This window comes from Bombus pyrosoma, linkage group LG3 (genome assembly GCF_014825855.1).
Source record: "Bombus pyrosoma isolate SC7728 linkage group LG3, ASM1482585v1, whole genome shotgun sequence".
In the NCBI taxonomy this organism is placed as follows: domain Eukaryota; kingdom Metazoa; phylum Arthropoda; class Insecta; order Hymenoptera; family Apidae; genus Bombus; species Bombus pyrosoma.
Genome location: NC_057772.1, coordinates 4,504,661 through 4,527,979, shown reverse-complemented (window position 1 = coordinate 4,527,979; position 23,319 = coordinate 4,504,661). Strand labels below are relative to the sequence as shown.

The 23,319-nt window shown below is 39.3% G+C and overlaps 2 protein-coding genes across 6 annotated transcripts in view; both read right to left on the bottom strand.

Moving 5' to 3' along the window:
- The window catches only part of LOC122566258 (serine/threonine-protein kinase NLK), a 230,014-nt gene extending 214,084 nt beyond the window's left edge, over positions 1 to 15,930 (bottom strand). For all 3 annotated transcript variants that reach the window (XR_006316447.1, XM_043723271.1, XM_043723272.1), the window contains exon 1: positions 14,190 to 15,930. Coding sequence is in view for 2 of the 3 variants with exons in the window: in XM_043723271.1 (XP_043579206.1) it covers positions 14,190 to 14,449 (260 nt within the window). In the remaining variant the exon portion in view is untranslated. The remainder of the gene's footprint in view (positions 1 to 14,189) is intronic.
- Positions 15,931 to 16,309: 379 nt separating this feature from the next.
- Positions 16,310 to 23,251, bottom strand: LOC122566130 (ubiquitin-protein ligase E3B). 3 transcript variants are annotated; one of them, XM_043722923.1, is made up of 17 exons: positions 22,833 to 23,251; positions 22,372 to 22,521; positions 21,943 to 22,270; positions 21,663 to 21,851; positions 21,398 to 21,589; positions 21,133 to 21,322; positions 20,815 to 21,054; positions 20,560 to 20,731; positions 20,362 to 20,480; positions 20,124 to 20,248; positions 19,847 to 20,049; positions 19,485 to 19,785; positions 19,005 to 19,397; positions 18,762 to 18,926; positions 18,576 to 18,687; positions 18,307 to 18,496; positions 16,310 to 17,309 (listed from the first exon to the last, which is right to left on the bottom strand). In XM_043722923.1, exons 1-16 carry the CDS (start codon positions 22,979 to 22,981, stop codon positions 18,324 to 18,326), a joined length of 3,201 nt encoding a protein of 1,066 aa, XP_043578858.1. In that variant the 5' UTR covers positions 22,982 to 23,251; the 3' UTR covers positions 16,310 to 17,309; positions 18,307 to 18,323. The 3 variants fall into 3 exon arrangements, with proteins under 3 accessions (XP_043578858.1, XP_043578859.1, XP_043578857.1); XM_043722924.1 differs by having other exon boundaries at positions 16,310 to 18,496; positions 20,124 to 20,239; positions 22,833 to 23,250; XM_043722922.1 differs by having other exon boundaries at positions 16,310 to 18,496; positions 22,833 to 22,981.
- Positions 23,252 to 23,319: the final 68 nt, after the last annotated feature.

The window sequence follows — 23,319 nt, the reverse complement described above, 5'->3', positions numbered from 1 at the left end:
ATATTTCACTGCCTGGCCTTTAATGAGTCGAGCCCCGGGGCGATATTCTCAGCCGATGAGTTCCATGCGCGATTAATCGTCCACGGAATACGGGTTGACGCGTGGGCACGCATCGAAACGAGAACGGATCCGCGGCCAGAAGCGGAGTCGGTGAACGAGAGTGCCGCTTGTGCAATTTACTCGAATGGCGTGTCCGCAGTCAATGCTAGGACCTTGCACTCGGCGTGCACGTGCGTGTGTGCACATGCATATCATAAACGGCTGACGAAGGAGGGAAGAACGAGGCCGGACGATCAGGGGAGGGACGAGCTTCGAGAAACGAAGAGGAAGCGGATGCTAGCGGAAAGAAATCGACGTGCAAGAGAATTCTTACCTGAGAAACGGGGAAAACACAGGAAGAAGGTGGATCTAGCTTTGGAATACGAGATAAGATGGTCGAATGAAGTCGATATGTCGAAGGTAAAGGTGAAAATTAATTTGAAAAGAGAAAGAATCTATTTATTTATTTATCTGTTTAGCGAATCACGGGCAACAAAGCGCTACGGTGCAAGGAAACGAAAGAAGAGATACAGATATATGAGAAAATAAAAAAATGTAATCCTTTGAAGATCCTCTGATGTTAGCATATTCAATGTGCGAAGTACGGGATGTCATAGTTGTGGTCCCGAGTCTGAATTGGGCGACTAAATGCACAACTTGATAGAAATCGCGGGAACAAGAAGACAAGAAATTTATGTTGCGTCCTTTCGATAAGTCGGACGTATTTGAATTCACAGTGAGATCGCATAACCACAAGCGTATTTCAAGCGACATAGAACTGATGAATTGTAGAGAGCTTTCAATGTAAAGGGTTTTCGGAAATCCAGAATCGAATGACAAATCCAAAAGAGCTGTTTGTCCTGTTGATAATGTTGGAACCGAAATTTTGAGCGAGTAGGAAAGGAAGGTATTATCGATCGCTTTGAGATAAGTCAGACGCACAGGACAGACAAATTTGAAAACTGATAAAGAGACTGGTTTGCGATAATACCAGTTACACGTTAAAAATAACGTTGAAAGAGGCACAAATTTTCACTCGTTAGAATCCATCGGAGAAATTAAATTACTTGATAGAACAGAATAATATTAGTCTAATATAATTACGCATATGCTACATAAGCATATTCGTATGCATATTCTTACATAACGTCTCCGATGGAACGTACGACATAAAACGCGAGTAATAACAACGTTAAACGATAGAAATAGTTTCGCGTAAAGTAAGCAAAGGCAAAGGAGATAGTTTGAAGTTTAAAGATCTAAAGAGCGAAAGAGACAATTCGAAGATGAAACTAAACCGGCGATAAAGTAATTCGAAAGCGGAAGATTCGTTGGAAAGCAAACAGGAACAGGTCGGGAAAACGAGCCGGAGGGAAGGATCGGTTCTGATTGCTAAAGAAGAGCGAAGAAAACACCTGAAAGAAAAGGTTGAAACGGTATCAGGAGAGAAGAGGAACAAAAGGAAAGTGGCGGTGGAAAAACGGGTGGGCTCAAGACAGTCGCGTTATCTCATCGCGAAAGGGATCGTTAGGATAAGCTGCAGCTCTTTCTCTATTGCGCATTCAGCCATTCCAAAAGTGCAGTTTTACTACCGCGTTCGCATCGAGCTTAATCATTTACGGGCGCTCACTTTTCGCGCTCCGCGTTTCACGCCTTGTTTTATCGTCTGGATTTACGTTTATACGAGACTTCGACACGCGCCGACCCGTTATCGACTCGTCTCTGCTGATTTGTCGCTAAATGACCACCGAGAGAGGGAACCATAAAACGTCGATAAAGAATCGTCTCGTTTCACGCGTACTCGTTTCACTTCAACCGTATTCCATCCATCTCTACTTCGAGTACACTTCGAATACGATCGTCACTGTTTGACAGCCGACGTTAATTTTGTTAGTCGCGAGCATGCGTATACAAAGAGTCGGGGAAATGTTTGAATTCTTACAGAAATATTTTTCGAATACGTTACGTGTGCAACCGAAGTTGGGATTCGAACTTTTATCGCGAATACGTTCCATGTTATAAGACATAAAAATGTTCGACTTCACGAGTTATTTCGAACTTTCCACGTAGGGACGTCCGCATGCACCTAGTATATCGTTCGTGATAGCTAATATTCGATGTAAAGGCAGACGTTCCATTCGGTCTGGCGATAGAGATCTCAGTTCCGACGATCACACAAGCAACTCAACAACGCAAACTCGAACAGCTCGACGACAGCTGTTCCGCAAGGAAAAGCGTTTGGGACACGAACGTCCATCTACAAGATCGACGATAGCATCGTCCATGTCATCGAACGTCTTGAACCATTTAAGACGAGAGACGTACACTACATTGACGGACCAAAAGTATTCCAACATTTATCATAAAACCCTTCGAATGAAACTTTTACGTATATCGTATGAAACTTGTTGAGATTTAATTTCCCTCAACGACAATGAACAAATTGTACATTTCGATATGGTGGTGTTTGAATATCGATAAACGTCGGTGTACTTTTATCTAAGGTCGCAAAACTCCAAGAACTGCCGTTTCGATGCTTAAATAGCAATTCGCAAGAATAGAATGTTCCCCAAATATCGAAAGACAACGTCATTTACGATCGCGTCGAAAACGTTAAACGACTCGAGAACACGAACCAGCAACCTCGGGATCGCAATTTATTTCCACGCGGCTCGAAACTGCGGAGGATAAATTGCAGAGCGGATTTACACGTGGCGCGTTTCGTTGCGATACGCGGAAACGATGAATCGCGAGTACACGTGCAAAGAAATATGCGTGCGTCATCGGCTGCGAAAACGGCTCGTTTTGGCACCGGTTAAATCGTTTTCGCTCGACCAGAACGTGAATCGCCATGCCAGGATTTCTATATCAAGAGAGAGAGAGAGAGAGAGAGAACCCACACTTATTCATGGTGACCGCGAGGAATTTCGTTGGCTCTCGTCTAACCTTTCTCTTCTTTGTTTAGAGGAAAAGGGGAAGAAATTTTTCGTGGGGCCACTTGAACGAACCTACAGCGCAATTAAAATGTTACACTTCGATGGTTGGTAAGATTTTCCGTTTTTTTTTCTTCTATTTTGGCGATTAAGCTACGTGTTCGGTCAGGTGGAATAGCTTTGGACGAAAGTCCGTTACCTAAGGAGAAGGATATACGAAAGTTTGCGAGCTGCTTAACAATCCGTTTCTTTGCTCCAATCAACCCCCCATGGGAAATTCTTTTCCGTTATACCGCGAGAAAACGCCAATTCGATTTTTTAAAATGATTTAATACGGAATTCTGATATTTGGATAAAGACTTTTGGTGTAGAAATCTGTATATGTTCGCAGAAATTTGTTTTCTCGAGAAAATATAAAAAAGAAAAAAAGAAATGTTACTTTAGTTAAAAATTCTGCTAGGTTTTGATGGAAATAGTAACAAACGTTGTGCAACGATCGATGTGACGTATCAATTCAGTAGGATGTTACACAACAGCGCTTGGAAAGGAAATCAATATTACAACAAGCACCTCGTTTCTTAAACAGAGATATGCCAATCGATGTTATACAACCACGTTCGAATGTTTCGCTGCGGTATAACATGTAATACATCAATTTCATATTAAGCTTTGAAATGCTGATTCTTCGTGACCCACTGGTCAGTGTCAAATTCTGCCATTCAATTCTAAATTCCCACAATTAGTAACATTCGTACATCCGTCAATTAGCCTTCCTACCGATTCTAACAATTGCTCCAATTACCAACATCAACGACGCTCTCGTTTTTAAACCTCTAATTACATATTTCCTATCGCGCGTCAAATCGAATATTCCTTACGCACACGTGTCTGTCGTAAGCAAAGAAAATTTTCTTCTTTTTCCTCGGATAAAATACATGTAAAAATAATATTCTACGATATACATATATCCTTAAAAATCTATTAGAAGATCTAGAAGAAATCTAATTAGAAGATCAATCGTTGATTATTATCAAGACCTGGCTTATTATACGTATCTGTAGCAAATATCTTTAAAAAGATCCTTCCGCATATATTCCTGTATATCCCATAAAAATCCTTCTCCAACTAAAAGACTATTTTATATGCGTTTGCAACCATCGTTCTGATCTCTGTTCATCAATTCACCATCCAGAAGATCCCACATCCTGCCACCCCAGCATCGTTCATCATTCCCCTTCAACAGTCCCTGGAGATCTAAATTCCCAAGAACTGCGCGATCACTGGAAAGAGCAAAATGCATACTCATATCGATGATGTCTGGTGCACGTCTTTGGAATCGGTCTCCTAGGGAGACCATCGGAAAAATTGAACGGGCGCCGCGGCGCCATCCCGCCAACATCTCGTTTCTATTAGCGATTCAGAAAGGCAAAGGGGAAGAGTATTGGCCGCTGTGGCTACACAGTTCTTTCGGCATAAGTTATTCCCTTTATGCGAGCAGCATCAGTCTCGGGCGCAGATGCCTTTCCCCACGCGAAGGGAGGCACCTTATGCACGCGCACGCGTGCACGTGTGCCGCGTGAATGCGGGATCAGAGCAGACGGCGAAGCGGCGAGGTCTTTGTTCAGGACCGTATCGCGGCGACCAGGGAACTCTTTTAACTCGAAAGTAGACCGACTCGAGCCGACAATGCCACTCGATGCACCCCCCTATGCAGAAAATTTTGCAAACCTCTGTCGCAACTCGCGACTATTAAACTACTCGTGAAAGGGAATATTTGATGACTTACATCGCCTGTATTGCGCCATTGCGTTTGTTATCACGCATATTGATGATTAATCGAGAATCTGGATTTTCGTTTGAATCGATACGATTTCGAAACAGATATGGAAATCTGCCTTTTCTATATCGAATACCAAAAAGAGTAGACGCAGCTCGCTGATATCGGCTAACGTGCACACGATTCCCAGGTCAACGAACTTTCTCGATATTGAGGTGGATAACGCGTTAATTGAGGACAACGATAGAGTCCGATGCGCTTCCTCGTTCGCAGATCGAGAAACGTTCCTTTTCATCTCGAACAAGCGTAGTCATCCTCGATGAATAATAAACTACTACATCTTCGTATATCTTTGAAACGTAGTATCAAACCGAATGAGATATTCTACGGCAAATACCTTCAGATTGATTTAAAGGCAGCACGAAAGATAACAAATCTGAAATAAACAAGAATTAACTATGATACACGCTCCGACTGAAGCACCACAACAAAAATATCTATCGACGAACATCTTTTTTCGCAAATTACGTACTCTTACGCTCCGCGGTACAAATTATATGTATATTTACGAGGAAAATTACTCGAATTCGATTCACGACCTTCTTTGTCCATTTACCAACTGAGAATAGGGTAAATAGTAAATCCGATTATTCTGCAGGACTTCTGCTCTATAACGAAGATGGAGAAGGGTGCAGTTTATAAATACCAATCTCGAGGAAAATTAATAAGGAATTCAAATTTCTAAAGGAAAATGTACCAGGAATTCAGAAAATGCTGCAGCGTACTCGCGTTAACGACGGATTACGGGCGTGAAAGATTGCCAATAGAGCGGAAATTCAATTTCTTCGCTGGCTGGCGATTCAACTTTTTGGACTTGGCCCAAAGTTCAACGACACAACGGGGATGGAGCAGTCAAAGTTTCGCTGCGATTACTATTTTGCAAGAACAGCGCAAGTCGTTTCTCCTACCGAAGTGAATCGTCGATTAAGCCTATCCCAATTACGAAATTCACTGTTCAAACAGGCTTTATTCCTTTCTTTCTTAAGACGAGTCTCAACGAATGAATTATGCCTACGATTAATTTATTGTACGACGATGTTCCACTCTTATATCGATATCCGAAGTTTTCTTGCTCTTACAGTCAACTTCTTTCTAGCATAAAGCAGCGAAATTGTATAAAAGTCGGAAAATCAAAAAATGTGGACTCATGCTACGTTTCTGCCGCGTGATTTTCCTTACAAAATGTGCATTGTTTCTTCACGAAACAATTTTATGTAACCGAGCGGACGTCTTGTAATCGAACTTGTCTTTCCATTCCGCTAACTTTTTGGCAACAAAATTGTTTATTTAGAGCAGACATCGATAAGAGATATATCGAGTAATCGACTGAATTTAAAAATCATTTGTCGGAGAAAATAGGCAATTTTCAATCGTAATATAAATAAGAAAATTTTAACGTCCAAAATGACAACGGAGTATTGACATATGGGTTAATGAGCGAAAAACGAAAAACAAAAATAAAAAGAAAAAAAATAAATCAATAACGGCTGCCAGGATTCGCAGTTCGTCCCTAGGTGGTTGTTAAATTAACGCGAATACATGGTCCGCGGTGTAATCCGCTTAAACCGATTTCCAGCGACGTAACAATCCGGATAGACGAATATACGGTACACAACGACGCGTTTCGTTTCTTCACACCTGAAAATACCACTGGAAAATGAAACGCACCCTCTTGCATTCTTATTTAAAACAGGCTGCACTCTAATTTCCGACGTTTCTTGTTGCCTATACAGGCGAACAAATTGATAGTTGCTGGAATCCGCATAATTTAGAGCAGCTTGTATTAATTCGAACGTAACGAGTGGCTTCTTAACAGAGTATACTTTTTTCCAGTGATGAATGTGTACACACTATACACTGCGATATGCAATTAAGCGCAACGCGCAGGAAATGCTCGTTTATACCCTTCGAACGTTCATGAATAATGTTTTCAATAACAACAGGTATATCGCAAAAAACGTTTAAGGTATTCCCAAGTGCTTTTTGCCGTAGATAATTCAATTCGTCTCTGTAATCTTCCGAAACGAATACCTATAGCACGAAGAAGAGTTATACTAAAAATATCCGGACATTTGCATTGCGTTTCAGGATACAATTTAATTACAAGACCACAAATGACCATTATACGTCGATAACGAATTGCCGTCGATTGCATTTTGCATTATCACGTTGAGAACCAATTTCGAAGAGTCTAAGAAGCGTGCAACGAAATATCGTCATTTGCACGAATGCAAAGAGCCATGGCACAATTTTTCAAGAAAATTTATAGCGACATATTCCGCAAGCGATTATCTAATTTCCAATCGTCCATTGATATTTAATATATTTATTATTCGACGATTCTATAGGAAGGTAACTACCTTGATTTTACTCCTCGTTGATTTATATATTTCGCTGTTACTTATGTGATGTTTCTATGATAATGTAAGTACGTTCGCTTCCTTGACAACTTCGCTAAGAAAAAAGCGAAACAAAACAACGCGAATAAAGAAACCGAAGGATTAACGCAATCGAGGCGACAACCAAGTAGATGCAGCTCCGTTTCGAAACAGTTGGAACGTCCACAGCGAAACTTCGCTGGCCTGAACAAAAATGTACATCATTGAACCACACAGAGAGCTGCAACAATACGACAATGCTCTTCCTATCGAACCTTTTATATACTTGAGAATCTACCGCGTTACGTTCCATGCCGCGTTCAAAAATAACAATCCTTTGCGGACGACCCTGAAAAGCCCAGGTTGGCCACAATGTTGCAACGGAAACGCGGACGCGAATGAAATCCGAATAACACTTATCCTCGCGACCGTGCACGCAAGGCTAAAAAGCGGTCGCGCGACAATAGGTGAAAATGTGGCTTTCACATTTTTCCCTATGGATACCCGACTCCCCTCCCCCCACCCACCCCGCAAAACCCCTCTGTTGCTGACGTTAATAGCCCGTTTTTCGAATAAACACCGTCTTTGTCATTTAAATGCGGTTACTCGATGCCGGCTGCTTCCGGTCCCAGGCTATTGTCGTCGATTACACTTGCACGATTGTGCGCCGCCGATAATTGAAATCGAAAGAATATGTATTTTTTCCCTTTGTCTTTCGATTCCTATCTGTTTTCTTCCTTTTTCCTTTTTTTAAAGGATGTCGAATAAAGCTTGAAACTACGATCGAAAGGGTGAAAAATTGACAATTTTCTGGAAATAATGGATTAAATGAGAACAAGGGGAATAATATCGTGGCAAAAGTACATATACACGTGTATTGAAATGGCAAGAGTCGCTGGATTGAGTTAAACGGAATAAAAGGAACAGAGGAACGTAATAGTTTTGAATGGATCTTTTATCGCGATTCTGTCACTCGAATTTTTAAACTTTGCTTTCCCCTAGTGTTCCACGCTGTTTGTATTTTTGGACAATTAACAGGGCGTAAGGTTGCTGGTGAATTTACACCAAGTATTTTTTATACTTCGTTCGCAAATATTTTAGAGCTTCCACGTGCACTTTCAAATTCCTTGCAAATGTTATCAGTGATAATCGCGATAGTCGTGTCGCGTTATAGCGGCAATAAAATCTCAAAATAAATTCGCGCGTTATATACGTACACATATGTTTCGTACGATCAATGTTCAAATACTCTCGCGAGTCGCTGTATCTAGGCAAGATTCTGTACGCTCTTCGAGAGAAACGAGCAACTTACGGCAACAACGTTACGATCTTCTCTCGAGGATAATAACGTCCGATTACTCGGTCCAGATGATCGGAAACTACGATTCAGATGTAGAGACTCGTGGAGTACGGAGTTGGAGAGATCTATGATTTAAATCGTTAAAGTATTCGTCTTTAAAATGATTTTGACCACTGATACGTCACGACGTATATCTGTCGTTTAAAAAGCGAATATATTATGCAACATGCAGCACCGTGCCATAGTCGTACGCATTCTTCGTTTAAACATGCAAACTCGTACACGCAATCTGGTCACGATTCCTCCTTATCTTGGAATGCCGCGGTTGTCATGGTGACTCCCCTCGCTCCTCCTCTCATTTTCCCACCACTCTTTTCCATGCCGCGGAAAACTGCTGACTCGTCGAATAAATTTCCCGCGCTTTCCTCCTACGAAATTCTCAGAAATTGCAATTTCTACATGGTCGTCCCTTTAAACTCGCGAATCCTTTCTAAGCAAACTTTTTTACAACGCCAATATCTCTCATTGGTCCGTGAAATTAAAACGATTCGACGAGAATACAAAAAGATAATTTCCATCGCTTGAGACGAGTTTTTGTCGCTTGCAAAACGATATTTCAATCGAAAGGTAGCATCAGATGCGTTTAACGAGCAATTGATCGTGCCGTTTTATCAACGAAACGAATCGATATCAATGAATCTCATTCGATGTTTTCCTAGCACGTTGCGAGATAAATAAAAACTTAGTGGTGCGAACTGGATTTGTTAAAAAATAACGTTCCATCTAGATTAGAACATAGAGCTTCGTAAATCTATAAAATAAATACCAATATGTACAAACGTAACTTCCATCGCAGTTTGACGAAAAACCATACAAATGTTTATCGTTATACGTAAACCTACAACAGAAGTTTGACCTGGTTCTTCTTCCAAGCAGATCTTCGGGTTTATCGTCCAGGTATTATGGCAATTCGTAGCGACGACGTATTTACGTATTTACGACATTCGTTTAAACCGACTCATTATCCCAATGAAACAGTTATTCCACTGACACAAATATTAAGAATACGCTACATCAATTCGTAAGCTTGTAAATAATGGCCGTGAAACACAAAGTACCTAGCGGACTTTACAACGCCAAACGGTTATCCAGAAACGACAATAAACCAAATACAGCAACAAAATTCATCGGGTATCCGGTTCAGGCAAACTAACGGTAATTATACCGACCGCAGGTCACGACGAAATTATTGCCTGGTTCTTAAATTACACTCGGTTTCTTTTCACGTTCTTACGTTCGACCAAAATCCTCGCTAGGAACCTCGATGATTCATCGCTAACCAGATAAATCTATAACGAAGAAAACAAAGGAAAAATTCTATCGTACCGAATCCCTCTTGTTCGTTTCCCTGGTTGACAAAAAGCGACACGCAAAATATTTCCTAGATGCTTTCAAAACGAACTCTCGGGTCTAGGGAATTTTTTGGAACAATTCCTAACGTAAACGCAACGAATGTCCGGAACGATCTCCTTCCGGCGAACCTTTGCGTCGCTTTAAATCCCCGTATGTAAATGAAACGATGACACGTCCGACTGTCGACGATATATTTCTCCCCATGGTAATCCCGCGCTTTATCTTACGACACTAGTTAACTTTATTTTGTTTACGTTCATCAGTAATTTATTGGACATTCCAGCGAACCCGTAATTTCTCTCGCGGTTCTCTCTCTCTCTCTCCATTTCACCAGCCGGTTCTCGTTATGTATTGCACTCGCCATTGAAAATCGGAGATTTACGCCGCGGCGTGCAACATTTGCACGCGAGACACGCGAACCCTCGAATAGCCGGCGCGTTTCCTGTTTGCTCGCCTCTTATCGGTAAACAAAGAAATCAAGCGCCACGCGACGCGTTGTTACCGACCATCCTCTGTATTTTCAAACCTTTTTCTCGAGCTTAATTTCATTCAAATTAATGTCTTGTATACATGCAGAGTAAAGAAGAAGAAAATTGTAGAAACTCTTCGACAATATATTTCACCTGTGTTTTACGAAATATTTTGAAATTTCATTGACGCTGAGACGAATCACGATCGTCACGATTATATTGGTAAAATTTGGAAGGAAACTGAGATTGTACGTAGAAGCTACAGAATATCTATCGCAAGCACACGCTTCGTAAAGTTCGGCAAAGTGTTCGAACAATCAAATATTACGTTAGTACGTCGCAATATTGAAACCATCTTTATCGTTGATTATAATTGTTTGCGCATCAACCATTACCACCCGTGATAAGTGGCAAACGTGTCGGTAAAGATTTACGTCTAAGACTACTTATTCATGCCGATTAATTCTTCGCGCATTAATCGCGATAATAAATCGTGTCTCGTTTCGTTTTATAAAATTTCAACAAGTTTGTACAATACACGTGCAGTGGTAAAAATTTCCTGCGTTATGGTGCAAATATTTTCGCGAACTAACGTACGTGGATAAATTTTTCGAGCATCTTTAGAAATAAAAAGCTGCCGGTATTATCATCCATTGTGCGAAATCCTTCCTTATGAAATACACCATGAACGAAAAACTTTTTCTGAGAAACATACGCGGATTCCAAGTTCGCTTATTTAGAAATACGACCATTTACGATTCAAGGCGAGCGACGTGCAAACTGTGTGCAAGCAAATGGCAATTGAATTTAAACTCGCTCAAGGAGCTAGTTGGAGCGACGACAGAGCACGATCACGTAATTTTAACGGTTGGTAAGAAAAATCGAAATCAGCCGATAATTGCGTGTCCATTAAAACGTTCGGAGCACTGTGTTACCAGTGAATACCCTTGACAGTGGAAAGCAAACTCTTGTCGCGTAAACAGAGACCCAGTGCTGCCATTATTTGCCGGAGAATTAACCGCGCTGAAACACGCGTTTACCCAAACGCACGCTGACCGCGAGCCAATTAGAAGAAAATAAGTCCAAGTGGCGCCTCGCACCGTAAGATAAATTAACACTCGATCTAGTGGTTTATTATATCTGTTGAACGGATAACTCGCCATTTATATTATGTTCTCAGACATTTACCACGGAAAGTATACGTTTTATCGGATTCGCACGTACGCATACACATACAGGGTACGCCAAAAATCGTGGCATAACTGACAACGAGGTAATTCTACGTGAAAAAAGCAAATCAATACAAATCGAACTCGAAGACTTGTTCAGCGTATGTGAAGTTGGCTAATTATCGACTAAATACGAGCAAGCAATCAACAGGCGGATATTGTACACGCCATAGTAAAGGAAAAATGTGGAATACGATATTCCCGTTTATGGCCTCGTTTTCAAGAAAATGGACTTTGAACGTGTTCGGCTCGGAATTAGCCTGGTCAATCTTGCTAGAAAATTCTATTCTACGTCTTCGATTCATATTTTCCTGTAAAGTCGCTCCCTTACCAATTACATCATAATTACTTGATCACACTGTATATACTTTCTGAAATATGAACGCCGTTGAACCGAATAAAAATCCAAAATGTCTGTAATTCCGATCGATAGGAATTGAATTTTTCCTAGTATCGGTAACCGGTCAGGAATAAATGAGCCGGAACGAGTGTCCATAATTGTACGCGCGTGGGCGCTGTAAAAATTTCCCGAAATCGAGTTTCGCTGGCAATTTGTCGATTATCGAAATGCAGGATTATCGATAACGTTGCGAGTGCCCGAGCACGACCCACGGAAACGCGAAGAAGCTTCGGAGAACGCGATACCGGAGAACCGATAGACGTGTCCAGAAATAAAATTTAATGGGGCGCCACGTGTCGCTTAAAGTTTAAAGGGAGATAAATCAAACGGACAAGTTGGACGACGACAATGCGTCGTTCTATTCGTGGCATGTTTGCAAGAAACTGTCGTGTACATAATTTTAAATTGTTAGCTTCTCGAAACATGCACACTTTTTCTTTACTACATTTTCGTAATCTACGAACGTAATTTACGATACACGTCTCTAAATCGCCAATACACTACACCGTAGTAATTCACTTAGATAAACAGTAAAGTTAAGCAAGAAAAGAGCTGCTATCGTTGCTAAACTTTTGCTAAACTGCTAAATCAAATTTTAATATACAAAAAAAAAAAAAAACGGGCTTAGGTAAGTATCTTTTCCACGTTTGAGATAATTTCACATCAATTTAAGCTGCAAATGAAATCTTTTTCTCGTATCTGTTTTCTATCCAAAAAGGTACAAGTTATCTTAACGAGATCTCGTATGTATGTAATTACTTTCGACGTGTAATATCACGAGAAAACCCGTTTTCATTTTACCAAAAGCAAAATAATCGTACTTTTGTATCATTTTACGCTATAATAAAAACGAAGTGTACATTATACATGTATAGACCAAAGGAAAAGAAAAACGAAAGAAACTTTCAACGTTGAATATCTCGAAACGCCATTTTAACAACCAGTCATAGTCAATTTCTAAACTATAGACACGAAAGGGACCGGGAAAAACATAGTAACAGCTGTTTATCGAACTCGCAAATTATACAGGGTTGAAAAGAGGCAACGATTTATACACACGCTAAGAAGGAAAGTGCGTTTACTCTCTAGCGATCGTCGGAGAGCTCTCGTTCGACGCGTAGCGAACGTGGAAAGTGGCGCTAATTAGTCGAACGTTCCGTTTCCCGGGATTAAAATGTTTAGAAAATTTGTCGAGCTCGAAAGCGCGGCCACGCGCGCACTCCAAACTTCCACGTTAATTACATATTGCTTCGACATGCTGCACGCGAATTGCCGCACAGTGAAATTTGCTGACAGAATTTTCAATTCGAATTAATATTTTTTCCCTCCTGTTTTAACGTCGAGCCCGTGGGCGCACAGTAAAATGGAATACAAAATTACTCGAATATTTAACTGTCGACCGACGAACTTGATACGCCGGAAGATTATTTTTCGAATATAATGCAGCATGAAACAGTTCCTGTAACCGAATGATTTCCAAGTTCGGAAAATTAAAATCGAGCATGTCGATACATCTTGTTTACGTTGTTTCCATATCGTGTTCCATACGTGTAAAGATCGCAGCAGAAAAACACGATAAGTACATTCCTTTTTTGTTTCCCGATTTTTAATGTCTCTTTATGAACAAACAGGAGAATTTTAATACGATATGATACGAAACAACTAACTGTTCGTCCTAAAAATAGTCGACGATTTGACGAAATTTTGAGAGAGCCACGTGTTTACTTCCAAAGCCAAATGTATATAGACAATTTTGGTAATCCTTGATCCTCTGTACAAAATAGAAAATGTGACTTATCAAGTTCTTCCCCTCAACAGACACAAATATCTACAAATGTACGTTCATTGCGAGAACGCGTTCGTGCAACTAAAACTTCGCGCGATCGCAGTTCGTACAACAGAAGCTTATGTACCATTTCGTGTATCTTTTCGTATTTCTACTTCTAACTAAACCGTTATTCGTTGTACCGTTATTCGTAGGTACAAAGTTTTACAATGCTTGAAACAACAACTTTTAAAAGTAACACGAATGCCATCTACGTCCCACCCAGAACATCATTCTCTTTTATATGACGATCGTTTTTATACAACTCGTCCGGACGTCGCGAAAAAAAACATGGAGATAAATAAAAGAAGCACGAGGTAAGAAAAAAAAGAAGAAGCAAATAGTTATAGATATAATTGACTCACCAGACAACGCCAAAGGCACCATATCCGATGGGTCTGTCGGGCTGAACGAGATCCTGGGCCGGCGGCGGTGGCGGAGGCGCAGGAGCGGCAGGGTGGTAGTAGGTGGGGGGTGCTTGGGCCGCTGCCGCGAGGACCGCTTGCCCCGGGTGGGCCCCCGTTGTCCCACCGCCACCTGTCGCCCCCGCCCCACCCCCCTGCATCAGCGACATAGACACGCTCATGGACACCCGCGAGTGCCGACTGGGCCCAACTACTGCCATCAAAACTCTCCTCTCTCCCTAGGGGCCACCCTCCTCAACCCTTTCCCGATTCACCGCCACCGCCACCGCCAAGGCCCCTGCCGCTTCAGGGAAGCCGGGACACGCCTCTCCTGCTCGTCGATTCTTTTCCGACCGTTTCGATTTTTCCTGCTCACTCTGTTTCACCTGTTCGATCAAACACTTCTTTCTCTATTAGATATCTCGTTATCGTCCCAGTGACGGGGCACACACGTGACACTGACACAACTTGAAGTTCTTTTTCTCGTTTTCGTTTCACCACAATTGCGATGAGAGCATTCAAAACGACCTTTCTTTTGGCTTTCAACGATTAAACTGGATAAGATTCTTGCAAGATCACTGTTATCCGAAGAAGGATTGACTAATAGACACGCCGTATCAACTTAGAAGTCGATAGATCTCAATATCGCTCTCGATTCCATATTTCGAGAAGCACGCGAATATTCCCTGGATCGAGTAATTCGATCGTCGATCACGATTATGGGAATCGGCGAATTTCGATGGAAAATTGCAAATTGCGTTCTGATGGGATATTACGTAGCTCAGTTTCGAATGTCGCGCGCTTTCGAGGTACGGCGGGAAGGGCTGAAGCTTGAGGAGCACGAGAGGCAAAGGGGACTCGTGACACCACGCTCGACGCTGCGGCTGTGGTCGCGTCCTTTTATCGCGACTTATGGCAAAAACGATACATGCGAAGGGTAACCTTCGGAGTAGAGGCGGTGTCCTCGTGTAAGTATTCTTTAGCACTGTCGATAGTAAACGGGGCGTTGCGTGTTCGGACGTTTCTATTCGGTAGTGTCGAGAAAGGAAGAACAACACTTTTGTAGTTCCCACCGAATCCTTTGACGTTCGATACGCTTTCCAAACCAGAAGAGCTATTGAATGCGTGAATGTCACCAATGCGGAATTATTAAAACTGAACGCGTGTCACGTTTTTTCGTTAGATTTACTCTCGCTACATCCACGGTAACGATGCTAGGTTATGTTTGACACACGCACGCAAGCCTGTTCTCCCTCTTCTCCGTCAGTTACGCTCAGCTGGCCTCATAACGTTACGATCGGAGGGACGGAGGTGGAAAGGGGGCGGTGCTTGTCCATAAGAAACACAGTAGCGCGAAACAGAGAAAGGAACGAGGGAACACTGAAAGGCTCGGTCGAGTCCTCGATGGCCACAGCGATTCCGGCTACAAGGGGCGGCCGAGTTTGTTCGGCGGTTTTCCGAATTTCACGAATGATTTCCTCACTGTCCGGGTCCTACGGCCGAGCCAGAAACACTGCCACTTCTCGTACAGATTAAGCACGCACACACAAACACGAAAACACGCGCGCGCGCACACACGAGCGAGAGAGGGAGAGAAAGAGAAAAGGAGTCTCTCGCGTAGCCGCGATAATGCGATCGTCGCGGTACGAACTAAACGCACGTCTTCTCGCAGCCAAAGCTTGCTGGCCACTAGTCGAAGGGGAAGGTAACTTACACTGTCGACAGCGCCAGCTGCTCACAAAGGAGGTCACGTGACCTGCGCACTAACCCAACGCGCAACCGTCCCAGCGATCTTTGCATCCTCCTTGTAAATACGACTGTAAAATCGCACCAAACTCTACATATATCCTTCGCTTATATGTTATATTATTCGTTCGTTTTATTAATAAATGTTATAAGAACGTTTAGTATATAAAGCATCGAACGATTGTTTATTTTTTGTCCAAATATAGCGTTGAATGATTTAAAAATGAGCAGATTAATTTCATATACCGTGGCGCCTCGAATAGAGTCCTTTTTTTAAATTTTACACCGAGATATCAGGTATGATTGTTATAGGATAATATAATTGAAAGGCATGATGTAATTCAGTGTGTATATTTACAGTATCATTGTGAGTTATTATCGAATGTATTAAATTAACAAATTCACCGTTGTTCTCTCAACTGCGTCGCAATATGTATACACTTTTATAAAAAATGTTACAGAAGTACGAGTAACTCGAGCAAGCCATATTATACAAAGCGCGCTTTTTTGCTATTGATACGATTGTAAGGAAAACTCGTTTATATCGTGTTTGTGTATTCTTTCTTTAGCGTGATGTCTAAAATAGAAAAATGATCCGCGTTAACAAGAACGGATATTGAATAAAAAGCCATCGGTTTCATCTTACAATCGTAACAATTTTATTTCATATTTTACTCCATATTTGTATCCATATCCACATTTATCACATACATGTATCGCTCCAACGATAAGTATGTATACCCATAAAGGAAAGTATCATCTACTACTTTGTTCAGTTGTACATATATTTGCAAGGCATGTATTCACAATTAACATCACAAGAGAAACTGTTATCGATTCTGATGGAAAGTAACAAAAGCCAAAGTTATTATGTTCCGCGTTTTCTCGTTTCTATACATAATCAAAATAATTCGTTAGCTAGTATTCACATTGTGGACGTTAGTAAACTAGTTGGTACACGATTTAATCTAATTTACTCTGTAAACTTATCGTTCTATCTCTTTAAAAAATGTTCGCTCTTTATTACTCCTCTACAGCATAGGTACAATCGGTGAATACAGGCCTGAAAAACTTACATACGCTCGTATAGGAAAATATGAAAAGATTACATCTCGAATTATCTTCTTCACACTAAATAGGCTTCTATCTTTGGTCTGACCGAATTTCCACCGACAATATCGCGAGTCATTCGTCGAAGTTACGCGTAAACCACGAGAAAAATAAATTTCGCTGTAATATCGTATTCCTCGCTATATCGCGGATAACACAGTCCTGATGCTCCCTCGTTTTCCATTTTCTCACGTCCGTTCGGGCTCATCGAAGATCACGGACAAACTGCAGTTACAGGAAATTCAGCTCGAAACGCTCAAGTAGGAGAACAAACATCACAACTTCGTTCGATCCGAACAAACCGATCTTAAACACTCGAACGGTTATGGATTTTTAACCCATGAGCGCCCGTGGACACAATATATACACGTATATATTTCCAAACAAGATTATATAAATCTTCTTATACATCGTGTCAAAAATTTGTACAAAATCTTGCGAAAATAGCTTTCCCCAAAATGGAGCCTTGACTTTCAAATAACTCGACAATTTTAGAAATTTACGGACCCCCCTCCTTTTCCTATCTTTTCTTTTTTTCTTCTTTTTTCCCCTCTATATTTATTCACCGGGCACCGATGGGCTCGGATTCAACACTCGCGTCATGCATTTTATCGATTTAATAGACTAACATTAATTCACGATACTATAAACTAACAAGCGCACAGTATTAGCAATATTAAGCTCATGAGGTACAGTGTGCTTTACACCATAAGTAATCTACCATTTGGCGAGAAGTTTTATAGAATGAAACTTCAAAACTTGAATATGTGCTGTGAAAACAAGGAAAGTTCAACACACAGTACGATTGTATACGAAATAAGACAGAAGACATAAATCTCATAAAAATTTCAGAAATAGCAAGAAGGTAGTTCATTTTTTATTATAACTATAAATTAATCTCGTGTCAAATCGATCGATAGGAACGTTAGAAATTTCTTACAATAAAAGAAGAAATAACAAAATGATAACTTTGTTTCTTTATATGGATAACATCTCATAAAATTTGTGCGTGTCTTCAATTTCGTTTCAATAAATTCATTTAGAAATTTTGTTTTACAAATAATATAAATGCGAGTTATGCTTTTCTTCGATCTAGAGTCTCTGACATAATTACTAGAAACACCTCGCCTGACAATTTGGTTCGCGGCGGTTAGGCACCACTCAATCACTTCGTAGAAATTTTCGTTAGGTAATTTGAGCATATAGTATGCATTGAAATTACCTTAAACCAGGTGAAAATTATGAAAGTTCGAAGCCCGTATTACTAGTGACAGCGTAACGTAACTTCTCCCGTAAGGTACTTTTCTTTTGATAATTTGGTAATTTAAGAAGATTAAAGCAAGTAGACGATGTAGGTAGACGATTCTGCGGATCTTTCTTACGAATCGTAAAAAATCCTCTTATTACGCTACCTATTTTATAAAGAATGAATAAAATAAATAGAATAAATAGAAAGTATGAAAAATATATATGATGTTTATAGTTTCATACCGATTGTGTCACCGGTATCCTCGTCATCGCCAACTTCAACGCAACGAATCGAAAATGGTGGTTCTAAGTGTGCGAAACCCAGTAATGGTGATTTCGAACAACTTGTGACAAACTATGAAACGAATAGAGATATAGAAATAAATAAAACAAACGTTACTTACAATTATCATATATCGCACGAAATACCTTCAAAAATAAGCCTCTTTCTTCCTCAGAAAAATCTTTCTCTAGAATATCCCATAGCCAGCACACCACACGATGACTATCGTGAAAACCACCATAATATTGTGTATGTCTTCGTAAATCTCGTAAATCTAGTGGAACATTATCACCCGAAATTAATCTCTGTAACTAAAAATAAAGATATTTTAAAAAAATATTTCTTCAAAAAACTAGTTAGTTTTTGTTTTGTAAGAATATTTATCTTACTTCTGGAGTTGAAAACAATGCCAACCATTCAGGATTGATTATAGAACGGAACCCTTTGATAAATGCCGCTGTTTGATCCTTTATTTGCATGTGCATTCTAAAATGGGCCATTAAGTGTATATAATTGATTTTATTTTCATTAGTGACTGGCACTGCTCGTCCTCCGGGGACCAATTCGTGCGTAACTAATTTGCCTAAAACGTCTTCATCAAGAGAGAAAGTTAATTCTAACTGTCTAACATCACCTTTATAATGCTTCACAAGAGTAAGACTCCGATATAAGTCTCGATCTAAAGAAGCCAATTCGTCCAGCCAACTGTACAATGCTCCTCCTGTTTGCCCAGAAAATTGGGAAACGAAGAAAGATGCAAAAGGTACGTCTACTACAATGCCCTATAAAAGGTATTCTTTACAGAACATGATTAACTGACATTATAGAGTCTTGTAATTATATTTTTCTTTTTTTTTTTTTTTATTTACCTCGTACACCGCTTTACCCAGCATACGACCAACAAATTCAAAGAGTTGCAAATGATTATCTTGCATAGATGATGTTGGAGATGGATAAAGTCGATTTTCACTAGTGACTTTAAATAAATTTAAAGATGGATCAAAAACTTTTTTTATTGTCTCCTCTAAAAATTCCTTAAAGACTCCATCTTGGTCAATACCAGCTTCAGCTAAACCTTGCTCGTTTACAAAACGAACTCTAATTACGCCTTTAAGCGCTTGAGAGGGTAACATCGCCAATTGACGATATCCGTCCTCCACTATACGAGTTCTACAAAATATTTATGTTACTCTTGGTATAATATATTTAATACGAGAATATCCACCACTACCTGTGAACAACAATAAGCGTTGTTGGGGTACTATTGCAAGCACTTTCGGTTAGACCTAAAACTGCTTTTTCGTTAGCAACATGCTTACGAAACAGCACAACACGCTCCGAATGAGGAATAACATGCGGCATTTTAGAAAGGAGAAGAGCGGCACCTCGCCTGCCTTTCTCCAGGTCTGCTAGAAAACCAGACACTCGAACTTCCTGTTGTAAAAACGTATTCATTTTGAAATCATATGATATAATTTAGTTAAAATTGACTAGTTTCAAATACTTAACTTTGCCAACCAGTGGCCTTCCGGGCAAAAGGTCCGTCTACAATCCCGGCGGTAAATTGCCATTAAAAGTGTGTGAAGAGAGGTGAAGAGGGGATTATTAGGAACTGATTTCACATCTGGAACATCTAAAACTTCAGTATATAGCTAAACCATTTATCTCTTGTAATTATATATCATTAGAAAAAAACAATATGAAATACTTCATGAAAGAATATAATGTAAAGGCTATAATACACACCAAACAAATTATTAAGCACTGCCTTGTACAAAAATTGGTTTAAAAAGTATGATATTGTTACAAAATCGCTAAGTTTGAACGGATCTTGTTGTTCATACATTTCCATATCATCTAAAATTCTAATCAAACATATACATAAGTAGATTATTGATGCAGTCGTTTTTGTAGTTTATTTCCATATGTATAGCATAAACTTACGTAACATAATGTGTCATACAATCAGAAAATAATATTAACATTTGAAATTCAGGTGCTGTACATTTTGTATTAGCAGCTAAATGGTCCAAAAATGCTTTTAAACCACAATGTGGACCCAGTGTTCCCAAGAATAAATACATATGGTATAAAATTTTATCTTGATAACATAAACCTATTTTATAATAGATACATGTATAACTATCAACGTATTATTCATTTTACATATATAATATTCAACATATTCTTAATACTCACCAGTCAATATTTCCATTTTCATTTGTGTAAGTGTATGTAAAGCAATTTGATAAAGGGAACAAATTAAAGCTATTCTAGTAGTTTCTGCACTTCCCAATTTCCTATAATTTTTAGTGTTATTATTCCTATTTGTACGTGCTTCCAAAAATGCTCTTCTGAAAATATTGGTACCAACAGATGTACTCTGTTGTTCTACTGGTGGGGGTATCTCTTTTTCAATAAGTTCTGTTAAAGGTTGGCCTATAAAAATTGTATTGTAATTTCTAATACTAACTCTAATGAATACATGTTAGATAGATACAAAAACCCTTTCATTACCAATCAACTGTGAAACTATTCTTCCTGTCCACAAACAGGCTAATTGTGATTTAACATATGGAATAGGTTCTTGTAAATATGTATCAACCTTTTGTGCAAGCCAACCAAGAATAGGATGCCAGTGAGTTAAATTACTTTGTTTTGCAACTACATATTGCTGACATGCTTCCAACATTTTTGTTACAACAAACTATAAAATTTATTTAAAAATAAAGTTTATCTTCAGATCTACATAAAGATTGTATATTATGTAATAAGTCTGTACCGTAAAAGATGGAAAGTACAATTCTTTTAACACTTCATCTCTTTCAATATTAGCCAACTGTATTAAATTGGCCAACAAACACAGTGCATAACTGCCTTCCAGAGCATTAAATACTATTCGTAAATTTTGCTCCGAATTCAATAATTCCAGGCTCCTTGCAAATAAATTGTTTGTAATAAATGATGTAATACACTAAAATTATATTATAAAGAATATTATATGCTGTGAAATATCATTTGGAATTCATATATTAATGATTACGCACTACTGATGATATACTATTCAGATGATAGACCAATGCAGGTACGCTAAAAATATTAATTAAAAACAATGAAACCAATTTATCTGACATCTGGGAGGAGATTAATGGTCTCAGTGCTAATGTAACTGCTGCTGAAAGTGCAATTGGTTTTAAAGCAATTTCCACTCTACCCAATCCTTTTACTAGAAACGCCTAAAACAAGTTTAAATATCATAAAAAAAAACAAATACTTTATAAAAACAAACACACTGAATAACAAAACTATTATTAATAGGATAATCACTTGCATAATGGGATAAAACCCATTGTTGACTAGGTGGCCCATTATATTTGCACAAAGCTGATTCATACCAGCTTTGAGTTTTTCCATTCCTTCTACTTTCTGAATTGCCCATGTTCCTGGTGATGTAAAACTAACTAATGTATGTAATCTCAAATGGATGGATTTATGGTCAGACACTCTTTCTGGTTTAAGATTATCTAAACCAGTCAAACAATAAAGTAATATTGTTTTCATCTGTGATATCCATGATATGTAGCGATCTTTGTTTAATACAAGTCCTACATAAGAAATTTCTGGAGACTCAGAATCTAGAGTCAATACTAAATATCTGAAATATTTACTCTTTTTAATTTTCTTATATGTTTTTTAACTTTTTTATCTTTCTTCCCTTATCTACATTCAATGTAAATATCTTTTATGCATACATACCTACATAGCTTTTCTATTCTTTCTTGAACCTTTTCTTTCTTATATATGTACAAAAATTTAAAAATAATCCTATACACGTCCAAAGCAGGTTTTAACTTTATATTTGTTTCTGTACCACCATCATTCAGAAAATTCGTATCAAATTCTTCCCTGAAAATCACATTTTTGCTCTACTATTTTATATCTGGTTTCTTCTTACAGTACACAAAGAGCATGAAAAATTAGCAAAATATATTAACACAAATTTCCTATATTTTTGCGGTGAAGAAATACGTGCGCATCCGATAAAGGAGTAACCAACGGAAGATTACCGAATGTAAATAAATACCGATAAGCGATTAAAAGACTATAGTTATATTTATAACAAAAATTGATTTAAACGCCAACTCCAAATATGATTTGAAAAGACATATAATTGTCGTAAGCAGACATCGATATTTAGAAACGATTGAAAAACTCACAATATTCTTTTACGGGTCAACCATCCCCTAACATAAGCCTGAATTAAAATGACAGCAGCTTCTCTGTCTTTCTCATGGGCCCTTTCTTCCCTAGCGGCCTTCATTTGCTGAAGGAAGCTGTCTCTGGATGGTTCCTCAGCTTTAAACATTCTTGATTTACCCGGACTACCCGCTAGACACTAAATTATGCTAATGACAAAACATTGTCAGCTGGTCATCCGTGTGGTCACTCTAGTTGACACTGCGATTGCAACCACCCACTAGAAAATCATCCTTTACAGCATTACACGTCACGTTGATTTCATTCGCGTTATAATCACTCTGACCGATCGGCAGCGATTGCCACTCGCAGTCGCCACACGTTTCTCACCATCACATAATCCGGGTATACATCTGAATGACAGACAACTACGACGGCCATTGTTATTAATTTGATTCGAGACTTAATATTGAGGACAAAGGATATTAGGTTAGGTTAAAAAGCACG